The following is a 24,263-nucleotide window of genomic DNA, read 5'->3' on the forward strand; positions in this document are numbered from 1 at the left end:
TCCCAAATCTCTGGCTTCCTTGAGGCCTAGGAACCCCTGACCAACTATTGATATAGTGCATTCCTCAATGCTTAATTTCTCAGAATCTTAAGCCGTGTTTTAAGATACAAGGCCAAACAATATGGCAATTCTACTTTCCTTTAATTTCATGTTTTTAGATTTTCCTTAGAAATTAGAATATGGAGTGGGTCATTACGCAAATAATGAGTATGTGAATTAATCAGCACTTTAGAAACTTCTACATCAATACTGTAAGTCATATTCTAAGTCAAGCGCTCTTTCACCTTTTGGCCCTCACTCATCTTTAACCTCAGTGTGGATTCCTAGAACAAGTTTCTTGAATCTGTTCTTAACTAGATTAACAACACTAAGGTATATAGCAAGGGACTAGCATTTTCCCTTCCTTATGGTGCTGGGAGTTGGGGCAGGGGGATGCTGAAGAATGAGGGGGGCTGCTATAGGTTCTGACCCTCACTTCAATGAAAGCTGCTTCAGTTAACTCAACACTTCTCTATCCTGGGGGGGGAGGGCAAGGGAAGAAGGAGACAGCAAAAGTGGTAAAAAGCAGCAATTTGTAATGAAAATATAAGTCCAATGTTTCTGCTTTTAGCCACAGTTAATTTCAGGGTTTAAATTAACCTCAAATAACTGGTTGACTTTGTCTCTTCTTCCTTCTATCTGGTTTGTGATCTACTCTTTCGAACTTAATAATCTTACTGTATTTGTCTAGAGAAGTTTGTTATAGGTACTTCTTTAGAAAAAGACAAGATACAAATTTTAAATAAACAAAGCTCTTTTCAGAAAAGGTTTGCCTTTTCTCTTTTTCACATGAATTAACCCTTTAGATGTGAAGACCCCAATAGCTGATAAAAATCAAGATTAAGTTTTAAGATAATTTTTAAAAAGTCTTTTGACTGTAGTAACTTAGTAGAGAAACAAATTATGATTTTTAAGCTTATTTTGACCAAATGGAAATAGTTAACAGTATTATTTCCACCAGATGTTAACAGTATATGATTTATATAATTCTCTACTTTGAGATACCCGGGTTCTCTAAGAATACTTCCTTCAAACAGACTTCCACTTGGCTTGCTTATATGCTTATGAATACTCCAAAGAATAAAGTAATGTGGGTTTAAAATTTAGTCCCAGCATATCCTAGCTACTTGGGTCTGGGTACACCCAAGAGTCCCCAAGAGGCCTTGCAGATTCCAGAATTACCAGTATAAGATTACAGAACTATAGTTCACTTGGACCCATAGACCAATAATTCTAACTATAGGACAAGCTTAATTATAACAATTTATATTTTAATTTTGCAATTAAAAAATATTTTTGGGGGGCCTGGGTGGTTCAGTCAATCGAGCATCCACCTTCAGCTCAGGTCATGACCTCATGGTTCAGGAGTTTGAGCCCCACATCGGGCTCACTACTGCCAGTGCAGAGCCTGTTTTAGATCCTCTGTCCCCCTCTCTTGTACCCCCCCCCCCCGGCTCATGCTATCTCTCTCAAAAAAGAACAGTAAAATTTTTTTCACAAGTATAATCTATTTTTCCCAAAACCAAATAAATAGGTAGGATAGATATTACATTTTCTAATTGCTTTAAATCTTTCCCAGTTTTTATCTTTTAAATCTTTGCTATAGCAGTGAAACCAACCAATTAGATTTGAAGGGTTCTTCATACAAAATTTTAGAACCCAAATCTTGCTTTTTTTTTTTCCCCTTTGAGGGAGTTATTTTGTTTTTTATTGCCAATGTTGAACAATGTTCCACCATCCCTTAGGACTTAGATTAATAACAATTATCTCCCAGCAAGACTGGTATAGAAAAGGTCCCCTGGAAAGTTTAGTTTAGGGCCAGCTATTTCAGATTTAATTGAACACTTTATCTTAAAGGAAAATGAAAAAAGAAAACAGATCTTGCTTAAAATATGGTTAGATCTACCTGGTTGGCAGGGACTTTCAATGAATGAAGTTTCAAGACAAGCAAATGCATATTTTCTAGCAAAAGATTGCTCCTCAGTAGGACAACCCCAAATCTTTAACCTGCTGTTAAATTTAAGGAGGTCCTCAATGATACAGAATATGATTTGGAAATATTTTTATCACTTAGCATTTAGGTGATATATGTAGAGTGATTTTTACTCTAAAGAGCCATCCATCAGGAGTAGGCTTGCATCAGTAAGTTGCCAGAATTTATGTTCTACAACAGTACACATTTCCTAGCTGTCAGGCTTACATAGACCTTTTGGAAGACCTTGGGGATATAGTCTATCGTAACGCCATACAGTGAAAATGATCGCTCTTTTCAGAGAACACAGTGGTGTGCTGGACAAATGTTACAAGCATATTAAAAGCAGAAATGTCGGACTCCAGGGATTCCATTAAGTATCCTTATTTCTTTCATTACAGAATAAAAACCCACTTTAAAATATTTTTAATTAAGTATAAGATGAAAGTAACCCTGCTGATCTTTGATTCTATAAAATGTCAGTAATCTTCCTAAAATTATCATATAATGAAAAAAATATCTTACATATTCTCAGACTAGCACAAGACATACAGGTTTCCAGGGTTCTGAAGAAAAGGATAATTTGGGTTTTTGTAGGCAGATAATATTATTAATAATTTACTTAATAGAGCACACCTCACAGAGGTAACTTGAATGTAAATATATTATCTCAGATAAAAGATTTGATTTCACTAGTTTTATATTTAACTTGGCAAACTTTCAGTCTTAGATGAAGCTTTCAATGAATGCTTTAACTATAGGACAACAGATACTGAACACAGAATCAGGAAATGTAAACAAATGATCTATTTCAACTGGATATGGGTGAACCTAGCCTGCTTAATTAACCACGATCTCCAAGACCTAACTAAACTGTCATCCACATGACTGCCATGCTGCATTCCAAGAATTCCTGCTTGCAACCCAAATCCTGAACAATTCACCATTCTGCTATTAAAATGACCTTTACTGACCCCTTCTCTAACACATGCACCTCCACTGAGACCTAGAAGAGCTTTGCTTTAGAGTATCATGTCCAATCCATAAACCCTCCTCCTCTCCAGCTTGATGTCTCAAAGACCCTCCCACACATACTTTTACCAACCGAACTCCTAAACCCAAGCTTCCTTCCTTTCCCTACTAAGAATTTAAGAGTTCTTTCTTCATTCAAGCAATTCTCCCTCCCCCAATCTTTTCCACAAAGGCAAATTGGAAAAAAATGTTCTAAATTTTACTCTCAAATTGACAACGTTTTTAAAAACAAATTTTTTTTAATATTTATTTTTCAGGGAGAGAGAGAGAGACCGAGCACGAGTAGGGGAGGGGCATAGAGAGAGGGAGGCAGACACCAAAGCAGTCTCCAGGCTCTGAGCTGTCAGCAAAGAGCCTGACACAGGGGGTCAAACCTATGAATCATTGAGATCATGACCTGAGGTTGGACACTTAATGGAATAAGCCACCCAGGCACCACTCTCAAAATGACAATGCTTTGAGTCTTCACTAGTCAACATGTACTTTCTCAATAAGTATTTGCTTAATATTGTATTTTCGATTAATGTTTCTTTCCCAAACATCTAGTTTTTCAATGCGCTGCCCTATAACTATCAACTAAGATTATTAGCTTCTAGAGGTATGGCACCAAATACTAACTCCCAAGGAATAATACATAATAAAATGAATGCCATGCTAGATTAAGCATACATGTTTAATCAATGCTTTTGCTACTGAGCTTCTGAATTCCAGATTCTTTTAGTTTTATATCTTTTAAAGTGTGATCCTTTATACCTTGAGATACTCCATAAAAGTTACTGTAAGAAGAAAGTATAATCTAGTGGTTCTGGATAGACCTGGAGTCAGAAAAAGCTTAGGACCAAATTCTAATTCCAATTTCTGTTACCTGGAACAAATAACTTAAACCCTGTAAGCTTTTGGCTTTCTTGTGTGTAGAATAAAGTCAATCTAATAGTATCTATCCCAGAAGTTTATTAAGATTAAAATTTATAATATATGTACATACCTATGTGTCTGGAACACAGCAGCACTTAATGTTACTAAATTTTTAAAAAGACATATTTCCTTTATAAAACTTAGCTACACAGCATACATACAATATTCATGTGAAAAAAAAAAAAAACTTTTATTTCTATAGTTTCTTCTAAGTGTAAAGGAAAACACATAATCTTCTCTAAATTAACAATGGTAACTATCCTCAAAGATCAAGTATCCAGATCTCAGACTTTGCCTAAGCCAGTTTTGAACACCTTTTGCCCCAAACATAAATGACAGTCTCCCTCAACCCCCAACACTAATAACCTAGTTCCAATGATAAAAGATATATACGGCCAATTGTGCTGGTTATTAAGCTATCTTTTCTCCATAGCTCCAAACCACAATTCTATACTTAACTATAAAATACAGGGGTTGGACCTCTGTAAACGACATTTCTCCTTTGCTAGCTGAATTTTTCTTGGGCTTCACTAGGGAGGACTAGAAGAGTGAAAAAGGCAGCAGGGCAAAGAATCCTGCTGTTTCCTGTTTGCTTATTGTTCCTATCCGCATGTCCAGGGCAAAAATTCATCATTCCAGTGGCAGCACTTGGTTCCAGCCTCCAAGTGGAGGCTCATCATTACCCAATACTGACAAAACCCTTTCCTCAAATGTCCCCAAGTCCCTGCTCTATAGAACCTTTCCTCCAAGCTTCTAGTTTCTGGCAATCTCAACCTCTATCTTCCATTCCCTCAGCTCGACATGGTACTTGCTTCCTATAGTTATCTATGTCAGTGTTCCCTTTGTGAGTTTTTTGTTCTCCAGTATCAAATTAACCTATTCCTCTTACTACACTATTAAAACATCTAGTTGTACTCTTCCTCCTGTCTGAAATCTGACACTGATATTATTCAGAGGGGTGGGGATAGGAGCTAAAAAAAAATTTTTTTAGCCTTTATATAACATCTTTATGCATTACTTATGTAATTTTTAAGTGATTTTTAAAAAATTCTTTTGCCTTCTTCACACTGGTGTTCAAAACATTGTAATCTTTTTAAAGAACACACCACTAGTAAATCCCCCAGAAAATTTATTTCCAGAGACTAGTATCAGAAAGATGGCTTTTGAAGTTGAAGCCATTAGCCACTCAACTGGATAATCTACTTATTGTGGTGTTTGCTGATGTAAGGCCATTAACACAGGCACATCAACTCAATTTTAAAGTCTTCCATTAGGAGTGCCTGAGGGGCTCAGTTGGTTAGGTGCCTGCCTCTTGATTTCGGCTCAGGTCATGATACCACCATTCATGAGTTCAAGTCCCACTTCAGGCTCTGGGTTCCATGCTGTGAGCATAGACTGCTTGGGATTCTCTCTCTGCCTTTCTCGTACTCACTCTGTCTCAAAATAAATAAACTTTAAAAAAAATGAAGTCTTCTATTAGAAGTACTGTATGGATTTTCTGCAACAAAGAATTCAATAAGCCTAGCACAGTACCCATCATTTACTAAGTGCATAACAAGTATGTTTATTTCCTCCACATCTCAAAAACTTACCACCACTCTAACCTAAGGGTTGCTAATAGACACATACTTTAGAGAATAGGCTCATTAGCTTGTAACAAAGATGAAGGAAAAGACCTTAGCTGACAAATCCCAAACTATCAAGGCCAGAACAGCAATTAAGCAGGCAAGTTTAGCAAAAACAAATATTTTTACACATCACAAAATGCCATTTCATGAGAAATATGACAATAAATATGATAAATGAGATGAATATCTACCTCCACTTCCTTCTTTCCTAAAGCAAATTCACTCTTTTCTTTTTATTCCCACCTCTACTAGCCATTTTATTGGCCTTTCAACTCTATAGTTACTGTTAACAGTGAAAAAATTATCCACACCCTTCTGCAGGAGAAAACTTCCACAAACATTACGAACTAAGGTGGGCACTCTTCCCTCAACCCACAGTAAGAAGGGAAGAAACAAAACTGCTGGTATCCCAAAGAATAAGTATTTATATTAAGAATAAAGGAGTTATCTTAGTAAGTGACAAAAAGTAGCTTGGATTATTTGTTCTAATAAAGTGGCAGAAGACAAGCAAGCCTAGATTCATTTTTATCTGTGTTTTACTCTTCACTTTTATTTTTTAATTTCCTGGAAATCAACATATTTTGTGATCAAGACATAGAAGGCAATTCATCAATAAGGGTGATAAAATTTTTTTTAATTTCAAAGAATATTTGTTGCCCTGGATATTGTTACTACTGTGAGCATTGATTTCATATTCAAAATTAAATTTTAATATGGTGAGCAATTATCTTACTTTCTAGTTAACTATTAGAAGTGTCACCACTGTTTTATTATTCCGTACTGATTTGTTTGTTAAATTTCTAGTGGGTAACTCTTTATGGAATACTCTAGGAAGCTCACAATATTTCAAGTGCATCAAATTATTACTGTACTTTAAATTTAAAGCAAGAAATCTAAAGAAAGGTCACTGAAATAGACAACTTTCTTCCAGAGAGTCCCTACCAGCAGGAACCAGATAATTAGTGAAGGATCAGAATGGGTACCAATTCCCTACAACCTATCTCCCATTACCACTTGTCTCCCCCCTAACATACATTTCTACAAGGCAGAAGAGCCCACCAATACCTGGAAAGTCTGTCTCTACTGTTTCCTGCTAAATCACAAAATGTTCCTTTATACAGGTAAAACATAATCTTAAATATTTCTGTGGCTTAGTTTTCTATTTTCATCATTGTGACGTTTAACTGAGTGATAATTATCTTAACAGATCACAATTCCAAAATTTAAATCTTTCATTTTGTCAAGAAATCAGACGATTCAAACTGTACTCAATTAGTTTAAGGAAATATCCAGATTCAACTGTCACAACTTACGTTAAGACACGAGAAGTGCTATCGAACGTAATAAATGGGTCTATATGCACACTTTTTCCTTCCAAACTGCAAGACATGACTCTTAAAAAAGGAATTATGCGTGTATTGAGTCATCATCCTGTATTGAAATATAAAATGTCAAACCTGTAATGGAAAAATGTGCTATTCTGTTGCTATTTGTATTTCAATTTTTTTTTCTGAAACTAGTAGTTCAAAGAGAAAAGATTTAAGAAACATACTACTGAGCGTTAACAGACACTCGGAATCAAAATAAAACAGAAAATTTACCATACTTTAAAGTACTACTAAAATAAAGACTTTATTAATGAAAGTCTGTATAATGTGTACATCAAAACAAAAGTGACTACTGATGCCGAATAAAAAACTTTCAGAGAATGTGTACCACGTGATTCAATTTTTTAAATTTTATATATATATATATAAAAGCTATATTATAAATACAAAGCTAAACTATTAGAGTGCTAACAATACTGCTCATACAAAGAAAATTAACAGTAGTAAAATATGAATACATAAGACACTTATTTTTGGTCCTTTTGGAAAAAGGGAACTAAGTTGGGTTTCTTTTTAACACGGCTCCAGCACAAAAATAGAATATGAGATGTAACTGCAACATTCTTAGTGTTTATCCTTGTAATTCTTTAAATGTCACCCGTCATAATAGCAATGAACTCCTCTTGATTTACTGCAGTAAGAAAGAAAATATAAGTCAGAAATACAAATTTTTCACAGGACAATTGTACTATTTTATACTAAGTATCTTTAAATTTTGTATTATACAAAATTGTTAATAAATTAAGACATATTATTTTGCTTTTACTTCTTTGATAGGAAGTTGACCATGTTTATTAAGTAGAACCTCATGAATACAAAAATACATAATGTGATAAATATGAACATAATATTAATGACAGAAAAGACATTTAAGTTACAAAAAAGTCTATCATAATGACAACATTTACCTACACTAGCAAAAATAGTTTTAAAGCTTGAAATTTAAAATTTTTTAAATGGTTAAAGCCTCTTTATAATCTTTATTCTATGAGTTCATTTAGCAATCCCTTCCTTCATAAACAAGTTTAAATCTACCATACATGTACATTAGAATTCTAAAGGAAGAAAATATAGAATTTTTTAAAAAGTCAAATTGTTGTTTGATTTTTTATATATTTAAAAGCCACTTAAAAAAATTTGAAAACATCTACAGTAATAGTAATTTTAAAGGATACAAATTTAGTCTTAATTAGCTAGATAATACAGCAACTATAAAATATAGATGTAAATGCAGAAACCATCACTCATAAAGAGAAAATGTTACCAAAACTATAAATAAAATTCAGTAAGAACCTACAGTTTATAAAGCACCATATTTAAGGCAACCTAGAAATAAATAGGTAATAATCTTATTAAATATAATTTTTAAAACCAACATATACAAATATACACAATTACTAATAGAAATGTTCAGAAAAGAATGCTCCCTCTTTGTAAAACAGGTGATTTCATGGGGTCCAAAACTTAACACATACCTTAACAAAACACTGGTTATGAATGATCATTTTGATAATAATAATAACACTGAATGAGGAAAAGAAAGATCTGGATTCCAGTCATATCTCTGATACAGAACAGTTCTGTGTCTTAATTTTTTCATCTGAAAATACTGAACTACAAGATTATCTTTTTAGGTTGTTTCTACATGGTAATATATGAAAACATTCCAATGACTCAAATATTTTTAATTGCCTAGTGAATGCCTACACCATCCTAAGAGTTGTGTAATATACCAAAACAGACACCAGCGTTCCTAATCTACAGTATCTTGAAATTTAAGTGAAGAAGATATTAGGTAATATAAAATTATTTTTAGTTTTCTTAGGAGTAACAATGGTATCATAATTTTGAAAAACAATATCCTTATTCTTAGCAGATGCATGCTAAAATGTGAGGGAGGTCAAGTTCAGGACGTATTTTTCAAATGATCCAGAAAAAAAATACACACTACGGACAATGCAAATATAGTAAAATGTTAATTGCTGAATCTAGGTAGAAGGGGTAGAAGGTATAAAGGTGCGTATTGTACTAAACTAATATTTTTTCCCTCTATGTTTGAGAAAATTCATAATGAAAAGTTAGAAAAATATTAACCAATTAAAACACATTGAGGAGATGAAATATGTACATCAGGAATGAAAAAAATATACTGGTTCCAGTTTTAATAATCATGTAAGTCATGTTTCATACCAGAAACAGAGAACTGCTGTATGAGACAAAACATGATCTATTATTAAAATAATACACATATCTATGTTGAAAAAAATTCCATCATAATGGGAAAAATCATTACTTCTGAGAAAAACTTAGGCAAGAATAATTCTTGATTTGGGCTCTAAAATAAAACATAGGATTTGGTTTGACAGGAAGTGGAAAGAAAGCTAAGGTATGAGAATACCTTCAGCAACATAGTTAAAAAAAGAAAATAGTGCAAAAATAAGCTCTAAGAAGTTAAGAAGAATAAGTTGGCCAGAAGCTGGTAATGAACCATGAATCCATGCATTTCAATACTAAACATCTGCAAGACATTATGACACAGTAGAACACATGACCTGTAATATTTTCAATGATCTTACAAATTCTAGTAGTGATCTTTGACTTTCGTATAGCTTCATAACTTTCTCCATCAATCATATATCGAGTCTCTATACTAATAAATCTAGCACAATGCCCACCTTTAAATAGGCATCTGATAAAATATTTATTGAATCAAACAAATATAACACTTTTCTCCTACACTGCCTCTTTATTTTATTTTATTTTTCATGTTTATTTTTGAGAGAGAGAGAGCAAGCGAGCATGAGCAGGGAGGGACAGACAGAGAGGGAGTCACAGAAGTCGAAGCAGGCTACATACAGGCTCTGAGCTGTCAGCACAGAGCCCAACGCAGGGCTTGAACTCACAAACCCCACAAACCGTGAGATCATGACCTGAGCAGAAGTCGGACGCTCAACCGACTGAGCCACCCAGGCGCCCCTCCTACACTATCTCTTTAAACAAAATTTTCATAAATCAATCACTTCATTGGGTTAATCTTATTACAGGTTATTTTAAATAAAGACTTTATTACCTAATAAAGATAAATTATCTACAAATTAAGTAGATTAAGTACCTTAGAGACTATCTGGCTTTAGAGGAAAATTTTAGCAAAATTTAGACAAATTTTAGCATTTGAAGTGACAGTTGAGTATTTTATTGAATATTGAGTATTGAATATTTTATATACTAAAATAGCATGTAATTTTTAAAACTCCATAAACATAGAAACCTAATTTTATTTTTTAGCATAAGAGGTAACACAGTGTTACGGATAAAAGCATAAACAGGTTATAAATCTCTCGGAGCGTTAGTTTCTTCATTTATAGATGCATCCATCTATCCTATGCATTAATATAGATAATACTATATTTACTTCACAAAAGCCATTATGAAAATTAAGTGACATAATACAAAATGTGAATGCCAAGCACAGAATCTAACAAGTATTAACTACTAAATAAGTGTTAATACTTATCATAATTATGTAAAAGATTGTCCACTTTGGGTTTTTAAATGTTGATTTTTCCAAAAATATTTACTGTGTTTTACAGATCTTAGGAGTGATAATTGGGAAAGCATTCTTTTTGTATCATTAGCACAGCTCTATTTAGATCTTGCATTATATCTTCTTTTCCTTTAACTCCTTCACCATATTTATTATTCTAAATACACAATAAACATTTCATTTTCACTGCTCCTAAATACTAAAGTATGAAAAATTCATAAAGACAGAAGAATTACCAGAGTCTACAAAAAAAGACAGCAAGTATTATGATCTTTACTAATTTAACATATACAAAGAAAACAGGTTATATTTAAACAAAACTGCAGCCAAAAGAATCCAAATTAATCAAATTAACAAGTTTTTCTAAAATGCCACTCATACTTTTTCCAAAATAGGCAGGTTTTCGTACAGCTACAGAGACCCATGTAAGTTAAGGCAATATCCCAAAGCCAGACTAAAAATGGATTACAGTTCATTGTTTCTGAATATGAAAATGTCTTTCAACAATGATTTCCTGGACTTGCCACAATAATAGTTAAACTTAGTACATCTTGCTTGAGAAACAGATAATATAAAATAGCTACTATGAATTCTGAAAAAGTATATTTATCAATTACAAGAGCATTTATAGATATAAATAAAAAACAGTAGTATATGTATGCATGTGCAAGACTATTATTCATATGGTCAAAGACAATATTTGATGCATACACCTAGACCCCATGTAATACTTCAGAAGTTCCTCACCCCCCAGAAATTCAAATGCCAGACTGGATACTAGATTAGATGAATTTAATATGTTAAGAACACCTTCCTCCACTTGCATAAAAAACAAATCTTAACAATAAAAGATTATGCACCACTGTATTATATTTGCAGCCAATCTCTTAGAAAAAAAAGAAAAAATGTTACTTGCCTGTTAGTCATTTAAACAAATGACAGTAGGATGCCCAAGCAACAGTTATACAGTGACTTAAAGTTAGCATTGAGAACCAAAGTAATGTTTTAAGTAAGTATGCACTAAAATCTTCAAGCAATGGGGCTTGAACTCTTGAGTTTCAAAAGCAACAAACAGAGCGGACTAACAAGAGATGCAAGAAATGGGACACATTTTCTACGCAAAGTTTCGCATTGTTTAAATTTAAGAGGCAGCTTCATAATTAATATTTTCCTCTAATGTCAAATTAAGCCAATACCAAAACCTAATTTGCATGTGCGTAACACAGGAAAAGAAAATAACTCTAATCTTTTGACACAGGTAGTAGCCGTTACTGACGATTTATGAAATAGACATACCAAGATTTTCTATGCTACTTAAGATAGTACCCTTATAAAACAGAGCTGCTTTGAAATTAGTTTAGGGTAACAGCCAACAGCTTGGTAAGACACAAAAATTTTTTAAATATGAAGGCAGTGGATACTATCTTTGTTTTAAAAACCATCTTTGTTTTAAAATATAAACAGGGGCACTTGGGTGGCTGACTCCGTTAAGCATCCAACTTCGGCTCAGGTCATGATCTCACGGTTCCTGAGTTTGAGCCCCATGTTGGGCTCTATGCTGACAGTTCATAGCCTGGGGCCTACTTTAGATTCTGGGTCTCCCTCTCTCTCTGTCCCTCCCCCACCTCTCTCTCGCTCTCTCAAAAATAAACATTGAAAAATAATTAGACTCTTAAATACAGAGAACTGAGGGTTGCTGAGGGGATGGGGGAGAGGGGAAAATGGGTGATGGGCACTGAGGACACTTGTTGGGATGTGCACTGGGTGTTGTGTGTAAGCAATGAGCCATGGGAATCTACCCCGAAAACCAAGAGCACACTGTGCACACTGTATGTTAGCCAATTTGACAATAAATTATATTTTAAATAAATAAATAAATATAAATCTATCAATACCCTTCAAAGAACTAGTATTAAAAAAAAAGTTTTATATTCCTTGAATAATATTTACATAAACATGAGAAAGTATAATACACAACTCTAAAGTACAATCTACAAACCTGAACTTATAGCTACTGTCTTACCTCCTTATTAAAGCATGACAGTATTGCCAAAGTAAAGTGTGTATTATGTACATATTTATGTATGTATGTATAGGTGATACTCTATCAACATGTATCTACTGTAATACACACTCCTGGGTCAGGGCTTTAAATCAACCAACGTCAGAGCACTCACTGTGTTCAAGAAAATGCAGGAGAATATAAAGATGAGTAAAGATACAAAAAAAGGAAAACAAGTTTCCATTTAGTAATAGGCACCTTCAAATATCTTCCTTTAAATACTTACAACCACCTGGAAGGTATTACCATTCTCACTTTAATAAATGGGAAACCATGACTCAGAAAACACTGAAAACTTGCACATTACAGAGCAACTATGTAAGTGGCAGAGATTCAATTCAAATCCAGATCTGTAGGTTTCCAAAGCCTCAGGCCTTTCACCCTATAGAATTCCATACTGCTCTTAAGGAACTTACAATATATTGGAGAGTTACACATGTAAATAACTAACAGAAGGCATTGTACAGAACTGTCAAAATACCGTGTTCCTCTAAATGCTATGGACCCTCAATGGCAGTCTTCATAACTCATACAGAGGCCACCAGAGGAGGCTTGAGAAAATGGAACTTTAAAATGAATCAGAGAGAAAGACTAACATTTTAGCAGACAGAAACTGGCAATTAGAATATTCTAGGATTAAGGAATGGCATGGCATAAAAAAGTGTTTTCAGGGTAGAATATATTTGGTCAAGGCATGTATGTATGGGAGGTGAAAGTTAAAGCAGGACACTGAAGAGCTCAGTAGGAAATAAAACTGGATAGTTAGGGCAGAATCTATCTTAGAGAGCTTTGAAATTTACTCTGTAGGTAGTGAAGAATCATTCGGTGTTCGAAGAGAGGAATGACATCAAACCTGTATTTTAAGAAAAGAATGTTATCAAGAAACTAAATTAGAGGGTAGAGGCTCATAGGCATAGAGGGCAATTAGGAGGGTAAAGGGACTGTACAGTCAGTGAGGGCAGAAACCACATCTGCCTTCCTCATTGTGTAGCAGCACCAGATTGCACATAAGGCACCATATCCAGCAGGCATTCAAGGAAATAATGAATGGGGCTATAATAACAGTCCTACAAAGAAATTAGGGCCAGAACTAGGGCAGCAGCAGTAAACAAAGACATAAAACAGTTTCAAAACATTTAAAGAGTAGAAACAATAGAACTTAGTTACAGTTTAGAAGAGCATGTAGGTTAAGGAAGAAGTCATTCAAGGCTGATGTTTTACGGGTGCCTGGGTGGCTTAGTGGGTTAAGCGTCTGACTCTTGATTTCAGCACCAATGATAATCTCATGGTTTGTGGGACAGAGCCCCATGACAGGTTCTGTGCTGACAGCGCAGAGCCTGCTTGGGATTCTCTCTCCCTCTCTCTCTGCCCCTCCCGACTTTCACACACATGAACACAGTCACTCACTCTCTCTCTAAAAAAATAAACACTTTTTAAAAAGTGGACATTTTTTACCAAGTAGCTGAAATTTTGGTGATGTTCAAGAAGGATTTTGGTGATCCTCGAGGAAAGATTTTGGTGATGCTCAAAAAGTAAAGTACCTTCCTGAAGTGTGGAACTTGATATTACAACCAGTTTATTTGGTTTTAGAGGTCTGCTTCATTCTAAATTGAATTATGTGAAATGTTTATGCAAAAACCCCACTATAGGGTGAACAACAATTATACCAAATAGAGATACTTTGCAATGAGTCTTGAAAATCATTTGATTTTAGAAAAATTTACTATATGCATATATCAGTAATAATACCTAGAATATGTATGTGTTTTACTCAAAACTTACTTTCTCCATCACCATCTTTATCAAATTCTTCTATCATAGCCCGAAGTTCTTCATCACTCATGTTTTCACCCAGTTCTCTGGCAACACGTCGCAAATTTCTCAAGCTTATTTTACCTGAATCATCATCATCAAATAGTTTAAATGCCTTTAATATTTCTTCATGTGGATCTCTTTCCAATATCCAGTCTGTCACTACAGTTAAAAAGAAATTTAAAAAAAAATTTAAAAACACTTCATAATCACAAATGCATTCGTGAAATCAAAAAGTACTAGATGACAATTAAAGTCATGAATCTTTCAACATTTAGTTTGATAATAAAATGCCAAATCAGAGCCCGAAAACCCAAAAGGTAAAACTCAAATTATAAAAATCAAATTTGGGTTTTAAAATTTAATCTTTATGTTATCAACAATTCATCCTATTATAAGAGTAAGCAAAACTATCACACAAAGAGGCAAAATAAAAAGGACTACATACCATATTTATTTAAGGTCTACCATTATCAAGAATTGTACTAGGCTCCACTAACACCAAACAAAAAAGTCTAGGAGTTTGTAACTTAGCTATAGAGATGGTATATCAACAAAACAATTAAAGCTACTTAGATAAAAGCTGTCTGATGGCTGAACTTGAGCACATTATGGTTCCTTAAATTTAACCCTGTAATAAAGACCAAAAATTCCTGACAAATTCACTGCCATCATTGACAGAGATACAATTTCAGACAGACGAAAATTCTACCAATAGCTTCATGATTTGAGGAAACTCTTGGTTTTTAAAAATATGAAAAGTCGTTACTGAATACGACTGTAGCAAGAACCACCTCTCCCCCTCTGCCCCCAAAAAAAGAAAGTCTGGAAAGATCTCTCTAAAATCATGCCCATTTTGTTCACCAAGGTAATAACTCTCAAAAAACTACAATTAAAAGTGAGGAATATCAGACTTCAACAGCAATAATATATTCTAATAGATTAAAGGTAGTAATATAGAATAATGTAGTAAACTTAAACACTATTTTTAATATTCACAGTCATTAATCAATAGCCACAACAATAAAAATTAAAGTAACAATCTGTGGTATAAAATTTTTTCAGTTACTAGATAAAAATCTGAAAATATCTAAGTAAACATCTCTGAAGTAATTCTACAAGCTAGTCTACTACTATAACAAAAATTATTTATGACTTTCATCATGCCATTAAAAATAATTCAGTTCTAGTAAGGTTGACAGAATCATTAAAAACTTGCAAATGCTTATAGATGGAAAGTTTAATGCACTCAAAAGGAAAAATACAATTCAAGCCCACATAAAATTATTGTTGTTTTGCTGTACTATCACTGTATTTGGTTAAGTAAGCTTTAGAGTAAGTACCTATTTAAGCTAACGTTAAATCATCTACATATACATTTAATAGTTTTCTATTACCCGTTAATTGTATCCAAAAAGTGTTTCAAGTAACTAATTGAAGTATACTACTATAAGTATGCAAATCACCCAAGCTCATAAATATTCAGTCAAAAAGGAGTTGGCATATACACAGCCATAACACCAAAATAAAATACCATGCTTAATTCTATGGCACATACTCAACTTATTTTGAATTTAGTCCCAACAAAAAAGCAGGACAAGGAAAAAAAAAAGTGTTAAGAAATTTTCTTCACCAATTAAATAATTTACATGACAGGTGAACCAAAAAAGCAGCTTGCTGAAAGTATTAATGTACTTAAAGAAGCAACAGGGTGATGTGGGGAACAGATGGGGCTCCAAGATGTATAAATTCTTATCCTACTAGTGCTTTAATTGTGTTAGTTACTTCAGACTTATGTGTATATATAATCTTTTATCAATACTTTGCCTTAGAATACAACTTTTCTCAGGAATTATAAATACCCATAATTCTGGACAGCTAAAACATGGTATCTTTATGGTGACTCTCCTCCATGCCTTCATGCTCTATTCCCATTCTACAAAGTAGAATTGTAAGAAATACATTTTTTCCCAAAGAAAATAAATCAACTAATATACACTTACGTGACTTCAATCTAATTCACAAATTGCTGTCCATGTAACTTTATTTTCAAATTATACTACCATAAATATACTTCCTAAAAATAGTTAGACCTTACACATTATAAAAATCACTTAAGAACATAGCACATTAGAAAACATCACATTAAAAGTTAAAAAATCATTAAAGGTGCTGCTAGAAATACAGCTTCAACTATATTTCTCACTGCCTTTTGGGGGTTTCTACCCAAAAATACAAGTCATTTTACACTCAACATTTCAGAATTCAAATTCCTCCCACTATCACCAAGATAGCTCTTGTTTTGATGCCGGATCTCAAAAAAGATAACAGCATCATTAACAAATAATCTCTCATATTTGAAGTCTGAACATTTTTTAAGCTGGTTAACCTAATCAGCGATTTATTACTACAGTGCTAAGGATACTACCCTTTTTACTCTTAAATGGGCCTCTCTCTTCATTCTCACCACCCTCAGCATAAAAAGTCTATTATTTTCTGTCTTCAGTCTCTCTGCCCTTCAACCCATCTTTAATACTCTCAACAGAGTTACCTTTCTAAAATATATCTTCTCTTCCACAGAAATTGACAATGATCATCTGCTGACTAAAGTCCAAGCTCTATATGTGATGCAAGACTACCTATTTGGCCCAATACTATCTTCCACTTCAAACATACTATACTTCCAGTACCACTCTGTTGTTGCTGTTTTCTCTGCCTCCAATGTCTTTCTCTACTGCATCCCACAATCTTCTCCTTAGGATGAAATCCTATTCACATTCCCAAAGGCCTAAATTAAAAACCCCCTCTGCAAGGTCTTCTTCAATTGCTCCAGGCCAGGAATTGACAATTCTTTTTGTTGTCAAAAAACAGATAGTAAATATTTTAGCCTTTGTGGGGGCATAAGGTCTCTGTCTAAACTACTTTCTCTGCCAACTCCTGCTTTAAACAAAATTATAATTTACCACAGAACACCACAGCTTATTATTACTTACATTTAAATGGTAAGCTCCTTGAAAGACCCTCTTGGTAACTTCTAATTAATTCCCCTCCCTCAACCCAACACAGTACCTAATGCCAAGAAAATCAGCAAATATTTGTTAAATAAGCAAAGCAAAATGGTAATACAATATTCTATTCTAAAGAGGCAATGGAATGTGCCCAAATATTCTGGTTACGTGTCAGACTTCATCCAGAAATATCTGTGGAACAGTATCCTTCACTAGTAATAGATGATACATAAAACTAAGACTCAAATGTTCTGATTTGGAGTTATCTGTCCCAAAGTATAAAACATACCTTCATCTGTGGTCAGTTATTATTGAAAAATAATCCACAAATGGAGAGAATACAGAGCTCTTGACTTCAATTTCTAAACAGTAACAAATTTTTATTTGACTGATGGTATTTTCAAGCAGGTCAAAAGTTTAATCTTTGAAAGTCAGAGAGAAGTTTACCCATGGCCATTAATTCTGGAAAAAAACCAGTAATCATGCTCTCTTTTTAAGTTAATTTATTTATTTTGAGACAGAAGGAGGGAGACAGAGAGAGAGGGGGGAAGAGTAGAGAGAGGGAGAGACAAAGAATCCCAAGGAGGGTCCACATGTCAGTGCAGAGCCAGAGGCGGGGCTCTAACTCATGGACCTGTGAGATCATGACCTGAGCCGAAACCAAGAGTCGGAGGCCTAACCTACTGAGCCACCCTCATACCCTGTTATTAACACAGAAAAGATGGAGGGTCAGGAAAAGGTGAATATGGCATGGGACTTTGGCTTCAAATGCTAATAAGATCACAAATTTAAAACTGTATTTACTTAAGATGACATGTGCTACATAAAATTATTAATGACAATGATATAATGCTTAAAATAGCCTGCAACTATGAAAACAGGGTAATCAGAAAAATACAAATACATGGAATACAATATTTTTTATGTTCCAGTGATGCATGTACAATTATTACGAGGCACTAAAACACAATAAAACAAAGACAATTTTTAAAGTAATACTAACAAATACTTAATAGTACTTACTATAGCTAGGCCACTTGCTAAGCACTTTACTTATTAACTTATTTATTCCTCACAACCCACAAGATAGCCCCAATTTATAGTTGAGACACAGAGAAGTAAAATGACCAAATTATACAGCTAGTAAGTGGCAAAACCAAGATCTGAACCCAAGCAATCTGGTTTCAAACTGTCCATGCCAAACCACTACATTGTATCAAATGTGCCTGAATTGCAGCTCTTTCCTAATGGTATCATTGTCACTATATCCTAACACCTGTCTATAAATAATCTAAGTTGGAACTTGGACTAAGAGCATGAACTATACAAGAGCTTCAATACTGAAAGACTGAAAGAATACAGATGGCTCTCCTCCTCTCAATAAATCTACCAATTAGAAAAAACAAAACAAAACAAAACAAAACCAAAAAACCACACGCAATATGCTTCCCAAAGGGACAACCTGCTTCTCTAAACAGTCATTTCTCAGTGTATAAATTGAAGTTCTTCTGTGTTGTGCTTTCTTTCTCTTTTAGGCTCATCCTTTAACTTCTCTCTTCACTTTCATTTTGAGTTTTCAGATTAAAAAAATAAAAACAATGATTTATGAAAGGACTCTATCTTTTCCATATGTACTGCCATTTTTTTTGCTTTGTGTATTGCTTCTCGCTGAATATTTACACAAAAAGTTTGTGTGTATGTGTAACTGGATTTGTTCCTAAATTTTTTACATCTCTAAAAACATATGAAATGTATATATCATGACCCATATAAAGTGGTTATCAATGGTTTAGAAAATTTATTTAATAAAAACCTGAATATACATACATTCTACGTATAATATTCTACATAATGTATTTAAATTATAATAACAAAGTCCTTGCCTTCCAGAATCTTCTATACTAAAAAGCCTGATATATGCTGTAAATAATTCACGAAAATCAACTGTATAAAATTCAATCATATTAAGCTCATGACACATTATGCTTAGTTGGTTGTTCTACAATGATTTTTCCTGCTTAAGTCTGCCAAATGCCTCCTTTACCACAATCTTCTCTCCACTTGCAACTTTAAACAGATGACTTTATTCACCAAGATCAAGTCACTCAGAGTATGTAGACCTTCATAAGCTTTGTCAACCTGAAGGCATGCCCTTCATCTAGAGCCAAAGATAACAAATGCTACAGGTTTTCTCTTCTCCCACTCTGCCAACAAAAATCACACACCAGAATGGTCTTAGGAAATATTTTCCATACAAAAGGATACCAAATTTTCTGTTTTACTCTAAGAAAATAATTTTTTGATCATCCTTTATCATATAATATAAACACATATTACTTAGAAAAACATCCTCCCACAAAAAGCTACACAATAGTTCCTTAGAATCTTCAGAACTAAAGACAAAATGATAAATTCCACAGGGAAGCTGTAAATCTTATATTTTCTTTGAAATTAAGTAAAAAGAGTGTCCCCCGGCCCCCATATGAGATCCACATTATACCACAATGTTCTATAACAAAATTCCATAACCCAGAGAATTAAAAAAATACTAATATTAACCAGATAATTTCCTAACAAGTGCTAATTACAAAGACTATTAAAATACACACCAACTTCATTAAAATCTTCAAAGGTGATTTTCCCTGTGGCTTCTCTGTCATAATCTTTAAGAATCTTCAGTACATCAGCTTTTTTTACATCAAACCCCAAGGCTCTCATTGCCACCTTTTGGATTAAAAGGGAAAAGCAAATTATCAAGCACTCTTTCAAAAGAAGTGACTTCTAATTCTTAAGTTTTCAGAACTTAAGAGAGGTAAACACATTAATGAAACATTTAATTCTGTTGCATGTTTTATATCTCTAAAAAAAAAAAGTGATAGTTTTTCTTCACTACTGAAATTAAATGGCAATTTTTTTCATTTATATATCTTTTATAGGACATACCAATCAAGTGTTTATAAAGTACACTATACAATAGGCTGACGTAGTGTACAGATCATTTTACTTATTTTTTAAATGTTTATCTTGAGAGAGAGAATCCCAAGCAGGCTCCACGCTGTCAGCACAGAGCATGATGTGGGGCTCAATCTCAGGAATTATGAGATTATGACCTAAGCTAAAATCAAGAGTCAGGCACTTAACTGACTTGAGCCACCTAGGCACCCAGTATACAGATCATTTTAACAAGTTATTTGCTCTCAAATGATTAACAACCAAAATGCAAAAAAAAGGCATAGCATAAATATTAAAAATTTATACAACAGAAGAGATAAAAGAATGAAAATAAGAATTACCATAAGAATCTACACAATTAGTTGTTAAGTAAGTAGTTCAAGTCCCTGAGTTTACAGAAAAGATCCAAGATCCTGTTACTGTTAACAAGAAGAGAGAGAAATGACACTGACTAAATAAGTCTTACTTGGAGAGGTTCCATTTGTTCCCTGATGTATGGATGAAACAAAGTAGAAGGGCAGTAAGAAAAGGATGACTGGTATTAAAACAGATACCGTAAAAAAGAGGTTTGAGGACAGTGAAGAGAGTAGCTTATCTTACCTGAACAGGAAGAGCTCAGGTGGAAGCAAGTGGCTAGCAAATGAGAAAAGGAGCTAGTAGTAAAAGTGTGGAGGGCATTCAATAAAAATTAAAGGAATGTGAACTTTATGCAGTTTGTAACGAGGAGCCACTAGTTTTATGAACAATGAACAAAATGAGGAAAGAATTTTAGAAAGATGAACCTAATGGTACTATACAGAGTTAACTAGAAGCTCTAGGTATGAAATAAGATCCCAAACCAAAATAATAACAATGGCAACAAATGGAAGAGACATTATAAAGCAAGAATGGATCAAAGCTGGGTAAGTAAAAAAATAAATAAATAAAATAAAAAAAGAACTAAAGAGCTATTAAAATGTTACCTTTCTCATTGTGCTAAGTGTGAGATCAGTACTACCCTAAACACCAATTTTCCCTTGCATCTTTAGAAATAATTCTAGGCCCTAAAATTGACATTTTTCCCCATTAGCATCGTGTCAACATCAGACATCATTTATGTTGCCTGCACCAGAGAAAGTACACAAAGAATATACTACTAACATGTTCAAATTAAAAGAGAAATAACACTCTCACAATGTGAAAAAAGAATGAGTCACCAAAAACCAAACAAAAAACAGTGGGAAGAAGAATACAGTAAAAACTGTTTAAATCTTATAGTTTGAAATCTTTTAATTATGTGAATGAAAAATAAGGCCTTACATAGAAATTTATTTTTCTATTTAAAACACTATTCATTTTACAATATGAAAAGGAATTTCTAAAAAGACGTTAGGAGTATTATTCAATTTTCTTATAGCATTTAACTGTGAACATTGAAAACGGTTTCATATTTCCAAAACCAGTCAGTTAAAATACTTTAGAAATGTATTTTAACCAATTATCAAAAATGAACATCATTTTAACAGAAAAATATATATTTTACATTACACTATTACCTTTAATTCATGATAATCTATTGCTTCATCCTTGTCTGTGTCAAATAGTTCAAAAGCATCTTTAATTTCTTGTTTCTGTTCTTCAGAGAGTTCTCTTCTTTTTTTCCTCTTTGTTTTGTCTACCACAAGCTCATTTCTACAAAATGAAAAGAAAGAAAGTCTTTTTAGCCTACTTTAATTCTACTCTCCTATGCATCCAGATGATTAAAATGCAACAAAAAAATTAACCGATTGAATAATTTTTTAAATTTCTAAAAAGGAAGTTATGTGGGAGAATCAGAAGTCTTCCGTACATGAGCCTTGCTCATTCCATAGTCTAAGCTGCTATAAATTTGCACTTTCCAAAAGTGAAAAGTATTACAAGTTATCAAAGAAATGAAGACCTAACTTTCTTTCCTTCTACCTTTGTGTTTATTCTCACTGATATTACAGAGGAAAAAATCAGAACTTGAATTAAAAACATTGTTTTTATGACAAAAAATCGCCAACAAAAGAACAAAGCATTCATTATTTACATTGCTCTAAACATAGTGTTAAAAAATCAAAGGAAAATTCCTAACTGATGATCGTTATGTATTTGGTTTACTTCTGATATCACTTATAAGTTACCTAAATTTTTACCCAAAAAAGTTTAAAATTTAACAATTAACTTACGAAGTATTTTAGCGTGGTAGGTTACAAGTGATTTAGATTACACATAAGTTTGGCACTTTATTTATAATTTGTTTCATTGATATGTCTAAACAAACCATGAAAACGCCAAAAAAAAAAAAAAAAAGAGTATTTGTGCTAATTTTCTATAATAAAGTGAAGAGTCTATGGTTTTGTAAATCTCACTTGTAAATTTAGATTTAGTTTCTCATAAACTCTGGCAACTTTTTTTTAAAGGAAATTTTATTTTAAAAGCCAGAAATGTCCTCCTTAAGAGATATTGATCTTAGCGTTCCAAAATTTCAAATGCCGCTGCAACATCTGCATAAAAACCAGTTTTGAAACCCAACAAACTCATAAAACTCGGGTTGATTTCAGTAAAACACGTTATCTATTTGCCTGTATTTTGTTCTCTAAAATCTACAACAAAGCCAAGAGATGATTAGAAAGTGACCGAAGACGTACAATAAATAAAGCTGAGGAAAATCGGTTTATACCAGCTCGAACATTTCCCAGGGTCATTTTCTCTAAAAGGCCAAGTCCACAACAGACCTACAACTGACCCCACGCAAGGCTCCCACAGGAATCTCCTAGCCGAAGGCGGCACCAGTTTACAGAGGCGTTATCTAGCTATTTTTAAGGTATTGACGTCTACATGGGGTTGGGGGCAACAGACAGGGGGTTAGAGGTCGCAAGTGAAGGAAAGGTAAAGAAACTAAAAAAATTGAAAAATCTTAAGAGATTACCAATTAAAGTCATTAAAATGGGTCTCCGGTTATACCTTAATATAGGGCCCTAGCAGAAGAGCAGTGAGGGGTTAATGTTATTCCCAAATTTTATAGTTAAATATGATGACAGCACCGCCGCTGAGGTGGGGCCGTAGACCAGGAAGGAGGAGCTGAACGAAGGGATGCTCCATGGCCTGATTTCTCGCAGAAAAACCGCGAGAAGAAACATCGCGATATTTCACTCCCTCCTCGCCAACGAAAACAGCCCATCTTTTTGGTGGTGCAAAGCCCAACGCACTGATAGACGTGTCTACCTCAGCAGAAATGCACGGGGCTCATCACCTGCGACACACCACGGCCCCCAGAGTGAGGGGTCTGGGCCCGGGAACGCTGGCCGAGACTCCTCTCCCTCGTCCCAAACTGCATCCCCTTCCTCGCCTCGGCCCCAACTGCCTCCCTTCCACACACACCCGCCCTGGGGCCCGCTGCGAGGTGTGGAGAGCTTTGCGGCCTCCTCATTACCGACCTCAGAGCTAAACTCATTTTCTCTTCGGACAGAGACGTTCCTCTCAAGAACGACCTTAACGCCCTACCCAAGGCAGCACGACTTCCAAGAGCCGTTCAACAGACACCAACGACCTCAGCGGCCTCAAGGACCTCCCACAAGGTAGACACTTCTGAGCCGGATTGGTTGACATTGCTAATGTCCTGCCCTTTGAGGCGGAAGCGTCATTCGTCCTCTTCTCTCATTGGGTGTATCTCGCGTCAATCAAAGAAACCTCTCCTCCCTCTTGGTTTCTTGCCCCTCCTCCCGCCCTTTAGATTGGCCTGTTGCGGTTTCCCCAAATCCTTTGCGGAGCGAGGGTCTGGATATTTGCGTGGTAGAGGGAGGTTGGTAGCTGGACCTCGCCTCACGCAAGGAGGCCTGTAATCTGTGGCGCTTGTCCGGAGACAAGACGGACAGCTCCGAGGGAAAGGAAGGAAGGGAGAAGAGGCA

General features: G+C 34.4%; 2 protein-coding genes across 2 annotated transcripts in view; one reads left to right on the forward strand and one right to left on the reverse strand.

Moving 5' to 3' along the window:
• Positions 1–7,199: 7,199 nt before the first annotated feature.
• CETN3 (centrin 3) lies at positions 7,200–23,906 on the reverse strand. The gene is made up of 5 exons (XM_045497830.1): positions 23,793–23,906; positions 21,888–22,023; positions 20,010–20,124; positions 14,363–14,554; positions 7,200–7,605 (listed from the first exon to the last, which is right to left on the reverse strand). Exons 1-5 carry the CDS (start codon positions 23,807–23,809, stop codon positions 7,562–7,564), a joined length of 504 nt encoding a protein of 167 aa, XP_045353786.1. The 5' UTR covers positions 23,810–23,906; the 3' UTR covers positions 7,200–7,561.
• The window catches only part of POLR3G (RNA polymerase III subunit G), a 103,526-nt gene continuing 103,088 nt past the window's right edge, over positions 23,826–24,263 (forward strand). Inside the window, exon 1 of the mRNA XM_045497795.1 lies at positions 23,826–23,933. The gene's annotated coding sequence lies outside the window, so the exon portion shown is untranslated. The remainder of the gene's footprint in view (positions 23,934–24,263) is intronic.

Source organism: Leopardus geoffroyi, chromosome A1, assembly GCF_018350155.1.
Source record: "Leopardus geoffroyi isolate Oge1 chromosome A1, O.geoffroyi_Oge1_pat1.0, whole genome shotgun sequence".
NCBI classification, from domain to species: domain Eukaryota; kingdom Metazoa; phylum Chordata; class Mammalia; order Carnivora; family Felidae; genus Leopardus; species Leopardus geoffroyi.